General features: G+C 39.5%; 1 protein-coding gene across 5 annotated transcripts in view; it reads left to right on the plus strand.

The window, feature by feature from the left end:
- Positions 1-682: 682 nt before the first annotated feature.
- LOC135259949 (phospholipid-transporting ATPase ABCA1-like) overlaps positions 683-14933 on the plus strand; it is a 141649-nt gene continuing 127398 nt past the window's right edge. For 3 of the 5 annotated variants that reach the window (XM_064344933.1, XM_064344936.1, XM_064344935.1), the window contains exons 1-6: positions 683-858; positions 7351-7454; positions 11820-11913; positions 12207-12348; positions 13117-13244; positions 14315-14442. In XM_064344933.1, the coding sequence (XP_064201003.1) occupies positions 7389-7454; positions 11820-11913; positions 12207-12348; positions 13117-13244; positions 14315-14442 (558 nt within the window). In that variant the 5' untranslated portion in view covers positions 683-858; positions 7351-7388. Of the gene's footprint in view, positions 859-1515; positions 1833-7350; positions 7455-11819; positions 11914-12206; positions 12349-13116; positions 13245-14314; positions 14443-14933 lie in introns of those variants that run through there. The other 2 variants (XM_064344937.1, XM_064344934.1) reach the window with 2 other exon arrangements.

Raw genomic sequence — 14933 nt, forward strand, 5'->3', positions numbered from 1 at the left:
CTGCACAGAGCCCAGACCTCAACCCGATTCAACTTTGGGATCAACTGAAAAGCCAACTACAAGCCAGGCCTAATCACCCAATCAGTGCCCGACCTCACTAATGCACTTCTGTCTGAATGGAAGCAAATACCTGCAGCAATGCTCAAACATCTAGTATAAAGTCTTCCCAGAAGATTGGAGGTTGTTATAGCAGCAAAGTGTAGACCTGCTCCATTTTAATGCCCATCATTTTGGATGACATGTTCGATGTCAGTGTGTCCACTTACTTCTGGGCATGTATTGTATGTATAAATTATGCATCTTTCTCTCAAATAACAGACTTCAGTGCATAGCAAAACATTTCTTTTAGTGTTTATGTAAGTCATTACAGAGTTGTTATGAAACACGAAACCTCAGAACCTCCAGATGTTCAAATGTGATTAACAATTTTCTCTTTCTTAAAAAAATTATTTTTATGTATAGGTCACAACAGTATTGCTATCTTCATAAACAGCTCATTGCACAACTTTAAAAAAAGAAATTCTGTTGGATCAGATTGGAGTGCGATAAGAGAGGCGATTATGACACTCGGTTCACGTGTTCCCGGTCATGCGCCAGTTACCTGCTTGTGTAACTTACACCACCTGCGTGTTACCTGAGTTTATTACCTGGGGCCCTGTCTCCATGGCAGTCTCCGCAGGGATCATTTGCATACTTTACAGCAGCGAGCGAGGGCGAACGCGTCGGAGGAGAGGTTGAGGGGAGAGTCTGAGCGCAAGTCACTCTCATCTGATGCGTCAGTTTTGGTGAGGAACTATGAGGACCAGCTGAAGATACCCCACCCCACCCCACCACACCCCGCACACACAGCACTCACAGGTACGTTAATGGAAACCTTCCCTGGTTTGGCCTGTTTTGTTGAGGGATATTGCTTTGCCTTACCGTTTGTTTTTTGTTTGCGATAGGGCTCAAGCTAATCTGTGGAAGAGGGCACTTCCTGGTTGGGGGGGGTTGGGGTGGAGGACTGGGGATACAACTGTCAGGATGGTGCCATATCACAGCATTTATAGGATTTAAAATAGTGGCAAAAAGTTTACAAGGATATTAGTCAAATGTTGTTAAGCAGAAATTGTTTTTCTGCTTAACTAAAAGACACAGTCAGTACATGTACATGAATTTCAGAAAACAGAAAAACTGCAATGTTTTACATTTTACACAATTTTGCCTAGATTGTTTACCTTGTGTTTTTCAGTTATTGACATGAAAAGTGATATTCTGACTGACAGGAAAACTGAGAAACGTAATATCGCTTGATCAAAACAAAATTTGGATTTTCCATTTCAACTAGCATAGGCAATTGTTTGAAAATAAACTGCACAAAAAATATTTACAGGGAAATACCAAAACAGGCCTTCGGTATTAACTTATAGCTGGTTAAAATAAATGTTTTTCAAACAGTGAATGACAGATGAATTTGAGAGAGTATGCAAGGAAATAAGTCACTGAAATGACGCTGGACCTTGACCTGGAAGCACTGTCAGAATCTGTGCTTTTAAATGATTTACCCACGCCATAGAATTCAGTACTCCCGGAATATGCAAACAAAACAAAGATAAGTTGATGTTCCCAATGCCAGTGGCTGTGTATATGCTTGTATGTTCGTATACTCGTGTGTAGGGCATGCTGTCTTCGCAAGTCACTTATCATGCTATTGTGTTTCTGTATCAGTTCATCTTTGTCCGCTGCTATCTGTCAGAAATTTTTTCACTGGCAATCCAGAGACAGAAAGAAGTGTGATTCGGCAGCACAAAGAACCTTTGTATGGAATATGCACACACAGTACGACCTCTGTCGTAAGTTTTGTGTTTACATTTATTCCTGCTGCGTGCGTGTTTTGTTCTTCCAGTTTGTCGTCAGATTGGTGTTTCTGTTTCGGATTTGAAAAAGCCGCCATTTGCCATTTTCCAGCGGAGGCTAGCTCTTTGAATTTCACGCTTGGAATTTTGTGTTTGACAACTGGCTTATTCTTTTAGACTCCAGTTCTTGCCTTCTAATTTGTTGTAGCTCAGTGGTTTTCCTGTTTTTGACTCTGTTCGTTCAATCCTACCTTAACTCTCATTTTGCCCTCTATACATATATATGGCACAGGACTTTGATATCTGTTTGAAAATGTTGTGTAACATAATTTTACGGTTTATCAAATAGTGCTGCAGTGAGTCAGACTGAATGACACATCATCAAAATAAATACCTTAACACTATCAAATCTTGAAAAATTACCTTATGAGAGCCTGCTAAGTTCACAGATTCCACATATTCATATTGAAATTTGAAGTTTTAGAAGCAGTTCCATGGCTGGTCTAACAATTGTATCATGAACAGACACTTTAAATGATTTTAAATACTGTATCAGGGTTAGGCAACTCTGGTCCTGGAGGGCTGGTGTGTGTGCAGATTTTTGTTTCCACCAATTACCCTGGCTAAAATGAGCTATTTGGCTATATACACCAACACTGCTTCACTCGTAGATTAGATCACAGTAAAACGCTTCATATAGGGACACAGGAACGGTGCTTGGATGCCACTTCTGGGCATGTCAGGAAATGTAGCAAAAATATAAGGTGCCGTAAATGTTTATTATTAAGTAATTAAGGCAGAAGTTGGCATGAAAACCAGAAACAGATTCAGCCCTCATCACCACCTCTGTACTGTCTGATAGCTCTACATCAAGACAGGCTATGCTACAGTTCAGTGAGTTTGAGGGACAAAATTCCATTTTCATATTACATTTCAATTTGATTAAAACATGTGTGTGTGGGCACGCGTGTGTGTGTGTGTGCGCGTGCGTGCACGCATGTGTGTGTGTGTCCTCATGTTAGAGTGAAATATGACATATGAAAAGGAAATTGAATTTTGCATATTTTATATTTGACTTCCATCCTGAGATTTTTCCAGTGCACTGCTCTGCACAATGCTTGATGAAATATTAAAAGTAATGAGAGACAATTACAAGACAGACACAAAAGCACTGAGCGTGTGTGTTCCCCGCCTCAAACGAAAGGTCTTCTTACCACCATTCAAGTCAGAGACAGTGGGGAAATGTAGGGCGATTGCAAAGAGCTAAATTAGGCAAGAGTAAGTGGTGGTTCATTGAGTGAAGAACTCATTGGCAACATTTTTAAAAAAGTGGTTGCTGGGTTTGCAGTGTATTGGTCATATAGATTTCTAGGGGCAGCAGAGCAGAGTAATCATTACTTGTGTTGAAAATGAGTTTTGAATGTTTTCAACTCATCCAAAGTAAGTCACCAGCTGCTTATCTGGTGCTGGAGCTGCAGAATCCAGACCAGCGGAATGGCACTCTCCAATTCAGATTCTCCTGGGAAAAGTTTTGTTTTATTTAAAGCGTCAGACTAGTCCAGCCAATGAAGTAAAAATAGATGTTTTCTCACTTTCTCTCTTTAAACTTTAACAGTGCAATATTGCATTAACGCGTGAAATGTATGAAATCAGAATTTATCAGTTGGGTTCCATGTGTAAAATAATTATTCTGGCCAAAGTCATTTTTTAAAGTTAATTACAAATACTACCTTTTTTTCATGAGATCATCAGATAAACACAGCTGTGTCCTCATTTAATTACAATTTTAATTAAGTGCCCATCCAGATATATTTAACATGCAGTTGGTCAGGTCTCTCTGAGTTTATGTCAACTAACATGCATTTGTCCACTATCCTTTAAGTAAAACAAGAACACACCGGGTCATTTATGCGAAGCACCAATCGGTACTTTGCCTGCTAAGAGCTCCTCCTTGTTGATAATCTTCAGTCTGCTAAACGTGCGTGAGTGAGTGAGTGGGTGAGTGAATAAGTGGATGAGCGAGTGTGTGAGTGAGTGACTGAGTGAGTGAGTGGGTTACAAGCCAGGTCCATGAGGTGCTTCACATTTAACAAAAAAGAGAAACAGTAATGTGAAATCTCTCTGTATGTTCCATATATTTTCTCACTGCTGGATGGTGGCTTATTTTTAGAAAGGAAAATACTACAGTGTCACCTTCCTTACAGAGTGCTGAATATCCCATCTTATTACTGAATGTATCTTGCCTTTATTACCCGCCCCCCCCCCCACCCCCGCAATGAGTTTTAAAATTATGTCCACAGTACAAATCAATACCTCAACTATATTTCTTTTTAGACGCTTTGTCCCATTATTCTCAATTTGAAACATCCAGCAGTATTTGGCCGTGCTCAGGGCGTACTCAGAAGTAGGAGGAAGACACTTCATGAGCCTCTCAACAGGCAGATCGGCTCAATCAGGGGTGGCACTAGTACATGCTGTGATGCGGAAACCCCAGGCCACCCTTCCCAAGGTGAATGGTGACTTTACAGGATGGGTCACCAGGCAGCCCCATACAACCACTTTTCTTTGGCTTCTAATTCAGTTTAGGTTCACAGTCAACCTAGACAGGGAGATGACCAGTTAGAATATTCTCACAGTGTTTGTACTGTTCACGTGTGAATACTTTCCACATTAATTGGAGGTGGGGAAAAAAATCATAACTAGACACAAAAATGTGGGTGTTATTTTATCAGCAAACAAACCCCAGCACATATTTAAAGTCTGTAAGTCATAGAGATGATGGAATGTGTTAAGATTCATTAACCTTTTCCTACTTTATAATTGCCAGTGGCATTGGTTGTGGCACAGGGGCAGAGAATGGATTTGCATGCATTATATCTGTGTGTGTTTTGTTATGAAAATGTCTGGAGTTGAAGGAAGGAATGACTCAGCCCAACATTCAATCCTGTCAACGACATTAATTTGTTATCAGGCCCTGCATCAAATCAGTGTGGTTGTATTAATTGTTAATGGGAATGCTGAAGCAAAGCATCTAGGTCATCAAGCCAGCTTTTGCCCCCAACTTTCTCTGCAACACATCATTGTACAAAAATGTAATAATATTGGCATCGAATACCGTCATGCAAATTGTTACAAGTGCACAATCGTCAATGAAATTTGGGAATATATATATATGTGCTATGGGTTCAAAGAAACATGACAACACTTTTTATTGTTATAATACAAAATTTTGCAGAACTGTATGAGTGGCCAAAAGGAGAAATTAGGCACAAAGGAGGGTCTTGAGAGAGCTGTGTTTCTGTAGTTCCGTAGAGTCCACCTGGGTCCTCCAACATGCCATCCAACGTTTCCCAGGGTGCACTTTGATTATTTACATGCTCTTTTGATCCATGTAAGTGATGTTTTCAAAAGCAGGCTTGTATGCGATTTGTTTTAACTAAGCAGTGCTTCAAAGAGCTGCACATGAAAGCTTCTCTTGAGAAGCATGAGCATATGTGTGGATACGATGCTTCATTAGTATGTAAAGTAAGTTGGTGCCCAGTCCTCCATACCTTGGTATTTACTTTTCTTTTATGTTTGAGAAAGTGGTCACATTGTAACACCTCTTAAAATGTTGACAAGCAGCACAGTATTTGAGGATTTCTTTTATGAGAAATGAACAACTGCTTTCCAAACCTGAATTTGCAAGTTCAGGTCAGAGGTATATACTGTATTTCAATAGATGTTGAATACTGGGTGATAAGTAGGGTTGTGCTTAGCACAGTAGTACCCAAACCCTGTTTCTGGGGATCTACCATCCTGTAGGTTTTCACTAACAAAGCACACCTCATTAAACAGCTAGAGACCTTGTGCTGATAATTAGTAGTCAGGTGTGGCTAATTAGGGTTGAAATTATAACCTAGAGGACGGTTGATCTCCAGGAAGAGGGTTGGTTCCCAGTGGCTTAGCATGTGAGTACATGGAGGAGTTCAAATGAGTTTTGTGGGATGGCCAAGTAGGGGTGAAGTAACCAATCAAATGATGGGGACACTGTGGTATTGAAGCCCAGATCCTATGGTCCGTGGTACAATGAGTGAGATGATCCCCGGTGTCTTGACCAAACTGCTAGTGGGTAACTGTGAAATTCAACTTTCGTACTTTCAATACTAAACACTGTAGTAAATTCCCATCGGTTAAAATAGTACGCCATTCTGGAAGGTGGTGTTTTATTTGTGTCAATGTGTAAATGTACTAAATTGACCTAGCTATATTGAATATAATACAAGACAATTTGCTGCAAGCTTAGTCAGCTGCTTATAACATTTCTGTGGCACCTGAGGTGAAGGCAAGTGTTTTGTTAGCCTGAATGGATACAACATTGTTATTGCCATGATACCTATACTGACACGTCTCAACCAGGTGCCAGCTCTGTGTCTTTGATGATGCTGTATAGTAACAACTTATGCAAGCCGTTCCCCGGTGACAGATGCATTATGGGCACTTATATCAGCGAGGACTCATTATTATTTGCCATTGGGGGTTTTCTTATACTCATGCAGTGCTGCGGAGAAGGGCCGTGGGGATTGGTGGATGAACCCAGGCATATCCTGTTATACACCGTGGGTTCAGTTAGAGGAAACAAATACTTGGCAGCACAGTTACTGTTTGTTCACACCTACTTAACATTATTTAATCTTTTCCAATCTCATCTCCCCCCCCCCCAAAAAAAAAAACTTAAAAAAAAAAAAAAATTAAAAAAAATTTAAATAGAAAATAATACTACTTGAATACTGTAGGACATCCATAAAGTACACTTACTCAAGCACTTACAGCATATGATATAAAGGCGTAATCCAGTAATTATCCTTGTGTACTCTTGTTCGGATGTTAGGGAAAATCTGCTCAGGACTGATCTAGTACTGGTGAAGACACTTCCCCCATGACTCACGCCAACAAAGTCTTCGGTATTTTTTGGCTCTGGCTATTTTAAATGACCTGGGAAAGCGGTCGCATCTTTTTCAGTTTAAGCCATAAAACTTTAATGTCACTGTGCTAAATAATAAAAAGAAAGAATCAAAGCATTGAGAACTAGGACAGATGTATATGGGTTTACCTGAAGAAACAGTAATGTATTTACTCAATGTCAAAAAAAAAAATGTAATTAAGCCCATTTTATTGCATATCCAGTACGTACAGACTTATTGACATAAGTATTAAAAATGATATGCGATGTGGTAAAATGTGCAACTGTGACGAGCTAATAACAGCATACTTTGTTTATACAACAGAATAAAAGACTTTAATGTTTTACTGCGCCACAGAGTTTGATGTGTTTATGTGAACTGAATTAAACTTGTGAAATATTGTGAAAGTCTGCTTGTGAATGTGAAATATATGTGAATATATGAGCCGCATTTCCTACCAAGTAGAAAGAAAGAATGAGTTGTCAGTGATTACTTTTTACTGATAGTTTGCTCCAATAATAATAATAATAATAATAATAATAATAATAATAACATGCATGTATTTCCTCTAGGATTTATGTACTGGCGGAACATCACAAGGTAAATTGTAATGGATTTCCTGGGACAGCTTCGGCTTCTCCTGTGGAAGAACTTCCTTCTAAGAAAGAGACAAAAGGTACACCCTCCCTCCCTCTCTATCTCTCTCAAACTCCCGAAATCAGGAGCGATCTGTAATGTTGGCAATAAAGGTTACAGAATAAATATATTCTGAGGCTGTGTTCTAGGCGGAGTTTGGAAGGGGGGGGGGGGTTCTATGTTGTTTGCGAAGGAGACAGAAAGGTCAGCTGACCTGGAGCAGGTTAACACCAGTGAAGCAGCTTTAATTCCACTGCCTTGGAAGAGTCCTTTCTCCTTGACATGTGTTTGCGAGGGAATGTCACCTTCAATTTCCAAAGATTTATTACTTTCAAATGTTTTCTTACATGGCTGGATTTAAACATGAACGAAACCCGGGCAGGCTTAAGGATACAGGAGAAATCCTATTCGGAAGACAAGGCCGCTGTCCAAACTGTCTCCACCCCCTGTTCCAATAGCTACACACATCACATCTGCTCCACAAATCCAGACCCCTGTTGGAATTAAGTACTCAGGGGTTGGGATTCATCGCCGGATGAACCGTCTCCTTACACATTTAAGGGAGGGTGGCTCGTAACCAGGCGAATGGCCATGTGATTTATGGTAACAGCAGTATTCAGTTCAGTTCAGTTCTTTAATGACAATCCCCATGGTAGAATCGGCAGAAAACAACAATACAGAACATACAGGCAGCAGAAATACACAGATAAAGAATAATCTCTGCAGAGAGTTTTTTTCAAAAAAAAAGTGTACAAGTTACTCAAAGGTCTCCAAGATCTGTTAATTAATTTGATTGCAGTTGGAGTAAATGAGTGCCTGTATCGATTACACTTCAATCTAGGCCATCTGTAACGTGAGCGCACAGGAAGAACAGAAAACTCTGTATAGAACAGATGACTATAGTCTGAGCGGATGACCTGTGCATCTGGCAGGACTCTTATTTCACACAGGTCAATATGGCCCGAATCCGTAAACAAACTGTGGAAGCCTCGGACGCACAGTCAGTGTATTGCCAACGGCGTCTAATACAGTAAAAGTATATAACTGACTATTTCAAATCTCAGCCTTTCTGCAGAAAAAAAAATATATATATAAATTAAAAAATCCTTTTGCCTTGTATGATGAAATCTGGATATGTGGTCATCGTCCAATTTGCATATAACCCCAGGTTCATTAGTGTTTTCATTAGCACATATCAGAACACAATTCCCATGGTTTCACTCGTTACCTCTTCACCTAGCTCTCATTATTAATAATCACCTCTCACGCACTGGCATATTGCACCAGCTAATGATCTAGGTTGCTTTCATTGTGTGTGATGTCACCAGACGCAGGGTGACAGACTGGAATAATTAATGTGGAAATAAGGTGACGGTGCCCTGTGATTTAAAAATAAATCATTTGTAAAAAAAAAAAAATTAAAAAAAGGAAATAAACATCGTTTGCATCCGCAGTACCAATTTATCCCTTCTCATTCATCCTGGGTGAGCCAAGATTTTTGATTGAATCCCAGCCTTGGCGTGACTACAGGAGGTCTACAGACCTCTGCTGGAGATTGGTTCAGAACAGTCTCCCACTGGGCGCCTTCGAGATCAACCGCGTTCCTCAGTGAGCCTCTCAATTGAAGAAAAGCCAAGGAACTGACCTGAGAGAGAAGTGTTCACGAAACTTTTTCTATTTATTTATTTATTTGAATAGAAATTCTATGGAAAAAAACTACTTATACATCTTTTGAGTTGTATTTTGGAACGGGTTAACCACCGCAAGCTGTTGCAAGAAAGGAGGAGAAGATATCCTAGAGATGTCCTATGGAGTATTGCCAACGGAAATATGTCTACATTTGTTTTTCCACAAACTGAACTGTTGAACTGTTGAAATTATATGAACTTTCCCCCCGGAGTTTTTCTAAATATATTTAAATATAATATTTAAAACCGTTCGGATGATAACCTGTGTTTACAGGAGCGTTAATTACTTTCTTTTGCTGCAGAAAAATTAAGCAAAATAACATATTTTTAAAAGACATTTTTTTTTAGGTCATGTATTGTTAGTTCTTCTAAAGTCTACAGAATGTGGTATGTTGAAGAACATGACATACTGTCCGTGGAATCTAAGCACTAAATAGAATATCTTATTTCTTCAAAATTCTTTGAGATTCCTTATGGAAATCTAAAACTTGGAATTAAAATTGAAATAAAATGCATTACCGCGATATTACAAAACTTGGTATATATTTCATTTCATGGTCTCTGCAGGCTTTCTGTTTGAATTGATTCACTATCATATTCCTTACAGTGCAAGCAATATATACTGACTGTATATAGATATGAATACATTTTGGCATATGGAATTGAACCCATAACTGATATACAAACTGCGGTGGGGGAATTAAACAGGTGTGGAGTTACGTATGTGCATAGCATTATGCACAAACATGTTATTGCAGTCCATCTGCAAGTCTGCTAGGGAAAAAGGGGGTAATATGGGTTGCTAGGAATGTGTTGCTAGGTAGATTGCTGTTATGGCTGGTTGTTAAGGCACCGCTGTCAGGTTTCCCGATTCTGACTTCAGCCTTGGATGAGGGAGAGAGACAGGATGACAGGTAGCGGAAGCTACATTGTCCTAGCAGCAGTGAAGATGGTAGCCAGACTGACCAAAATATGTGCAAGATGTGTGAGAGAGAGAGAGGGAAGAGCTGTATGTATGTGTGTGTGTGAGAGAGAGAAAGAGAGATTGTGTGTGTGAGAGTGAGAGAGAGGGAAGAGCTTTATGTGTGTGTGTGAGAGAGAGAGAGAGAGAGAGCAAGAGAGAGATTATGTGAGTATGCAATAGAGAGAGAGAGGGAAAAACTGTGTGTGTGTGAGAGAGAGAGAGAGAGAGAGAGAGAGAGACAGAGGGAGAGAGAAAGAAAGAAAACCTCTCATTTACCAAGGCAAGCAGAACCTGTTGTTTTTCCTGAGTGGAACAGAGACACAGAATGGCATTCACTGAAGGGTGAAAACAAAATGAGCAGGAGAACACTTCCCCAAATCAGCTCTATTTAAAAAGAGCACAGAGGCCTATCTGAAGCGCGGCGTCTCCCCTACGTCTTGCATCCAGTCGCTCCCTGGGGTAATTTCAAATAAACGTCGGGGACTTTCGATACAGTTAGGGACCCGAGCAGTGAAGGGACCCCATTAAAGGGAGAGGAGCGTCGCTCCAGCGCCCGAGCCGGCCCGATTTTCGGCTAAATGAAAGTGACTCGGTGACCCGAGCGGCGGGCTACGATGGCCCCGGGGCGACCGAGAAGAGGCGGGCGGGGAGGCGGCCAGCTTTAATAAACCGGCCGTCGCCCTGCTCAAGGTCACGCAGAGGGACGGCCCCGAGGCTTTCATCCTCCATCTTAGATTGACCATCTCCAGTGATACGGGCGAGATCAGCCAGGGACACCACCGTCTTTCAAACCTGGCATTTGAGAGGCACTTCATCTACTTCTGTTCAAGCAGCGGTCAACAAAACATTTATTTATTTCTTTGTTTTTGTGTTTGCTTATCGTATTGGCCTATAAAGAAAAAATAATTTCAGAGGGGGGAAAAAAAAACTAGCAATTATATTGTGGCTCTTTGTTTTAAGGTATCTGATTAATGCACAAAGTGACCATTAATTACGAAGTGACCATATGTGTACACATAAAGTTCTGTGAATAAAAACTTTTATTCTGGCCAAAAAAAAAAAAAAAAAATCTTTATACGCTTTACTTCCGCATGTTCTGGGGCTACAAGCGAAGAGCATATGCTAGGTTTGCACCTGACTTCCTTCGCATGTCAAATAACACGCCCTACTTGCTGCAAGACAGCTGGTTGTCAAATCTTTACTTATTTTGCAGCCTGAGTCCGGCCGTGGTAAGCATGCATTCTTCTCAAGCACTTACTAAAAATCTATATGAAATTATTATTTTATTCAAGTGGAACAGTGAACCTAATCTTTTTGGCCTCAATCCAGGTATTACAATGACAAGTTTATAGTCTAAAAAATGAGCTCCTGAACATTTAATCTTTTTTTTTTTTTTTTACATTTTTCCTCTGTCGACTGTGGCAGTAATTGGACGCACCATGGGCAGCGGTGACTCATGACAGACTGCACATTAACTAGCGGGGATAATATGTGCTCTTTCTGTATCTCCGTGTACTATAATGGTTAGGGAACTCAATTTCTATCACAATGGTCGTGGGTTTCGTTCCCAATTGTATCCTTGAGCGAAATACTTAACCTCAATTGCTTCAGTATATGTGCAATCCTATGAATAGATTGTATGTGAAATGTGAGCAGTGTCACTCTGGTTAAAAGCATCTGCTTGATGTGATGATGACATAATTCTGTTTTGTTCCCCCCGCTATCATTAAAGACAGCTGTATTTATTTTGCAGGTCCGACTGGTTATTGAGTTGATATGGCCTCTTTTCCTGTTCTTCATTCTGGTCTGGGTTCGTTCAACAAATCAACCTTTTTACAAGGGACAATGTAAGGACAATTTTCTAAAGCTTCAGTTTTCTCAAATGCCTCTATGTTTTACCAGAGCTGTTCTGCTTTGTCTTCAGATAAGTGTATACTCAAGATCTGTTCTCTACAGAAGTTAGCTTTGTGGTAGCGAGAGTTTCAGTGTAAATCTACCATGCTGACACAGTTTATATTCTGGAAAGTGTTATCAGAATAGTAAATATACAGCACATTTAGTAGCTGAAATGAGCCAAATAATTCTTGAGCTCATTATTTTTATTACTATTTTATTTATTTTTATTTTATTTTTCCCACAGGTCATTATCCTAATAAGGCCATGCCATCAGCTGGTGTATTGCCATGGTTACAAAGCATGATGTGCAATATTGACAACCCTTGTGTAAACTATCCAACTCCAGGAGAGACACCAGGACAAGTCAACAATTTCAATTCATCCATGTAAGAGCACTAAAAACATCAATTTCCCACATATCCTTTTAGAAATAGTCACCATCCGTTTTCCTCTCCTTTTTATACATTTGAAGATTGTATTATATTAACATTTCACTCTTCTTGTGCATATTGTTGCAACTACTTACCTCTCCCTAACTCAACCCAGATAGTTAGGAACTCTATCTAGGCTGACTCCAGCCTGCAATCAGCACTGCTGGGCCAGAATCGGCATAAACCCGGCCTGGAGTTTCTTACTCTCTGGGAAGGTTTTCCAGTAGAGACCTAAGCTAGTAATATTAAACCAAATCCTCTTAATGAAGCAAGTGCCGAGAGCCTGTCAGTCAGCCTCTATGGTCCAACTCCATTTGGTTCTTGATTTGAGATAATAAAATTGGACATTAGGCATAATCATTGTTTTCTGAAAAACTAGACAGCAGCTCTCCACCAATCACAGTGTATGTTGGTAACAACAAATAGAACAAACCTAAAAGTGATTGGCAGATACCGTCCGGCTATATCCCTGCTCATGACCTTTCTTTGAAAAACCGAACCTAACTTTTTTCCCCTGCCATTTAATACAGAAATTGTTGCTTATTTGCAGTTCATAGATAATTCAGATAATTACAGTACTAAGCTTTACAGAAACTTCTGCCATTTCTTGATGTATCTAATGTAACTGTGCGTGATATTCTCGATCATACTGTCACCTGTTTGTTTCCCTGTTGTATCGCACTCTGATTATGGTTCCTCTGTTTGTCCTGTTTTTACATTTAGACTTGCTGGAATGCTGATTGAACTGCAGTCAACGATATCAAACAAGACCGTCCTTTCCAAATTTCGGCAGCTTTCCAATGATATCAACCAATTGACTTTGCTTTTGCAGAATACCAACCCAGGAAATGGTATACATCTCTCTCTCTCTCTCTCTCTCTCATACACAAACACACATTAATGCAATTATCCCTCACTGAATGATGATTGTTTGGCTTATAAACGTATGGTATATTGGCCAAATATTCAATGTATAAAACGGCCTATTGCTTACCAGACAATGACATCTCCTTCAGCTTCAACACTGTGAGGTTGAGTACATGGTGAATGTCTGTCATTTCATTGTGATACTCTGAAAACCAAAGCACCTGATTATTTATGGTGTCATTTGCATTACGGAGTGGCAGATTGTTTATCTTCACAGTTTGTTGTTCTGCAGTAAGCTCATTTAGTATGATGATATTCAGCTTTTCATAAGCAACCTAATTTACAAATAGGCAATGGAATCCCACCATTGTGAAAGCTGACAGCACTTCCTGAGAATTTGCATTCTGAGGTCATTGTGCTTGTAGTTTGCAAAATTAAATCCTTCAAAGTATCAGAGCTAAAGAATAATTAATGAGAAATACTACCTCATAAAGGTCTTTATGCAAAGGATATTCATAAGGATAATAAATAATATGATGACAGCAGTTATTCATTTGTTGTTTCAGCAGGTTGTTTTAAATTGCCGAACCTGTACATACACTTGTTTCCTTCGTGATTTTTTTGGACAACCTTCAAAAATATCCTATTACTTAATGCTATATTAAGTGAAAGGATATTTGACATAAGTCATATCAATAAATGACTTGACAAAGTTGAAGATACATCTCAATCACACATGAACTGCAAAATGGGCTTTCCAGTATAGCATTTAATTTTATTTGGATAAAAATGGATATATTGATAATCCCAGGAAATGTTAGCCAGCGAAACCTTTGTTGTGTATGTATTATCCAAGCATAAATATGATTGAGTTGCTTGCTTTGGCATCTGGTTATGCACTCATCTACAATTCAATATCTACAATTATTTTTTTAAAGATTTTGTAGAATCTGGATAGGGCATATTTCAAACAAATTACTCCAAAGACCTGTTGTCTCAGGGCAATTCATTCTTTCATTCATTTGTTCTTTATTCTTTTCATTCTTTATTCAAGGCCGTCCTGTCCCTCTGAGAAGGGTTTTGAAAGACAATGAGACTTTCACCAGATATTTGAAGGAGAATCTTTCAATTTCAGCATCAGACGCGGAAAGCATAATGTCAGCACAAATAAGGCCCAGTAAGGTGAGTCAACCTTTTATCCATAATTCCAATACAAATATAACGCAAAGCAATATCATGTGTTCTACATGCGGTCTCTGCCTAGCCCTGCATAATCATGTTTATTCATGAAGGACACCAGGACAGTATGCATTCCACACGATCATGAATCAAGCAGAGTTGAACGAGAGCTGTGTTTTGATCTTGCATATATTTTCATCATTGTATGTGTGTGAAAAGCCCATAAGTGCTTTTTGATGATACACACACCTTGGGTCAGGATCTCATTAAAAAAACGTAGTTTCACCATCATGTGAAAAAAATGGACATAACAGCAGTGCATAATGCAGTATGACATCTGTTTGATATCTGTATGATATCAATTTCCAAAATCGCAAATCCTGTTTGCCAGCTATGTAAAAAAAAAAAGGGGGTTTTACATTACAGTCACTGTGTGACTCTGTTCAGACTGTCCATGTGTTATGTAACATTTGTCCCTTTAAATTTGGCCCATA

This window comes from Anguilla rostrata, chromosome 7 (assembly GCF_018555375.3).
Source record: "Anguilla rostrata isolate EN2019 chromosome 7, ASM1855537v3, whole genome shotgun sequence".
NCBI classification, from domain to species: Eukaryota; Metazoa; Chordata; class Actinopteri; order Anguilliformes; family Anguillidae; genus Anguilla; species Anguilla rostrata.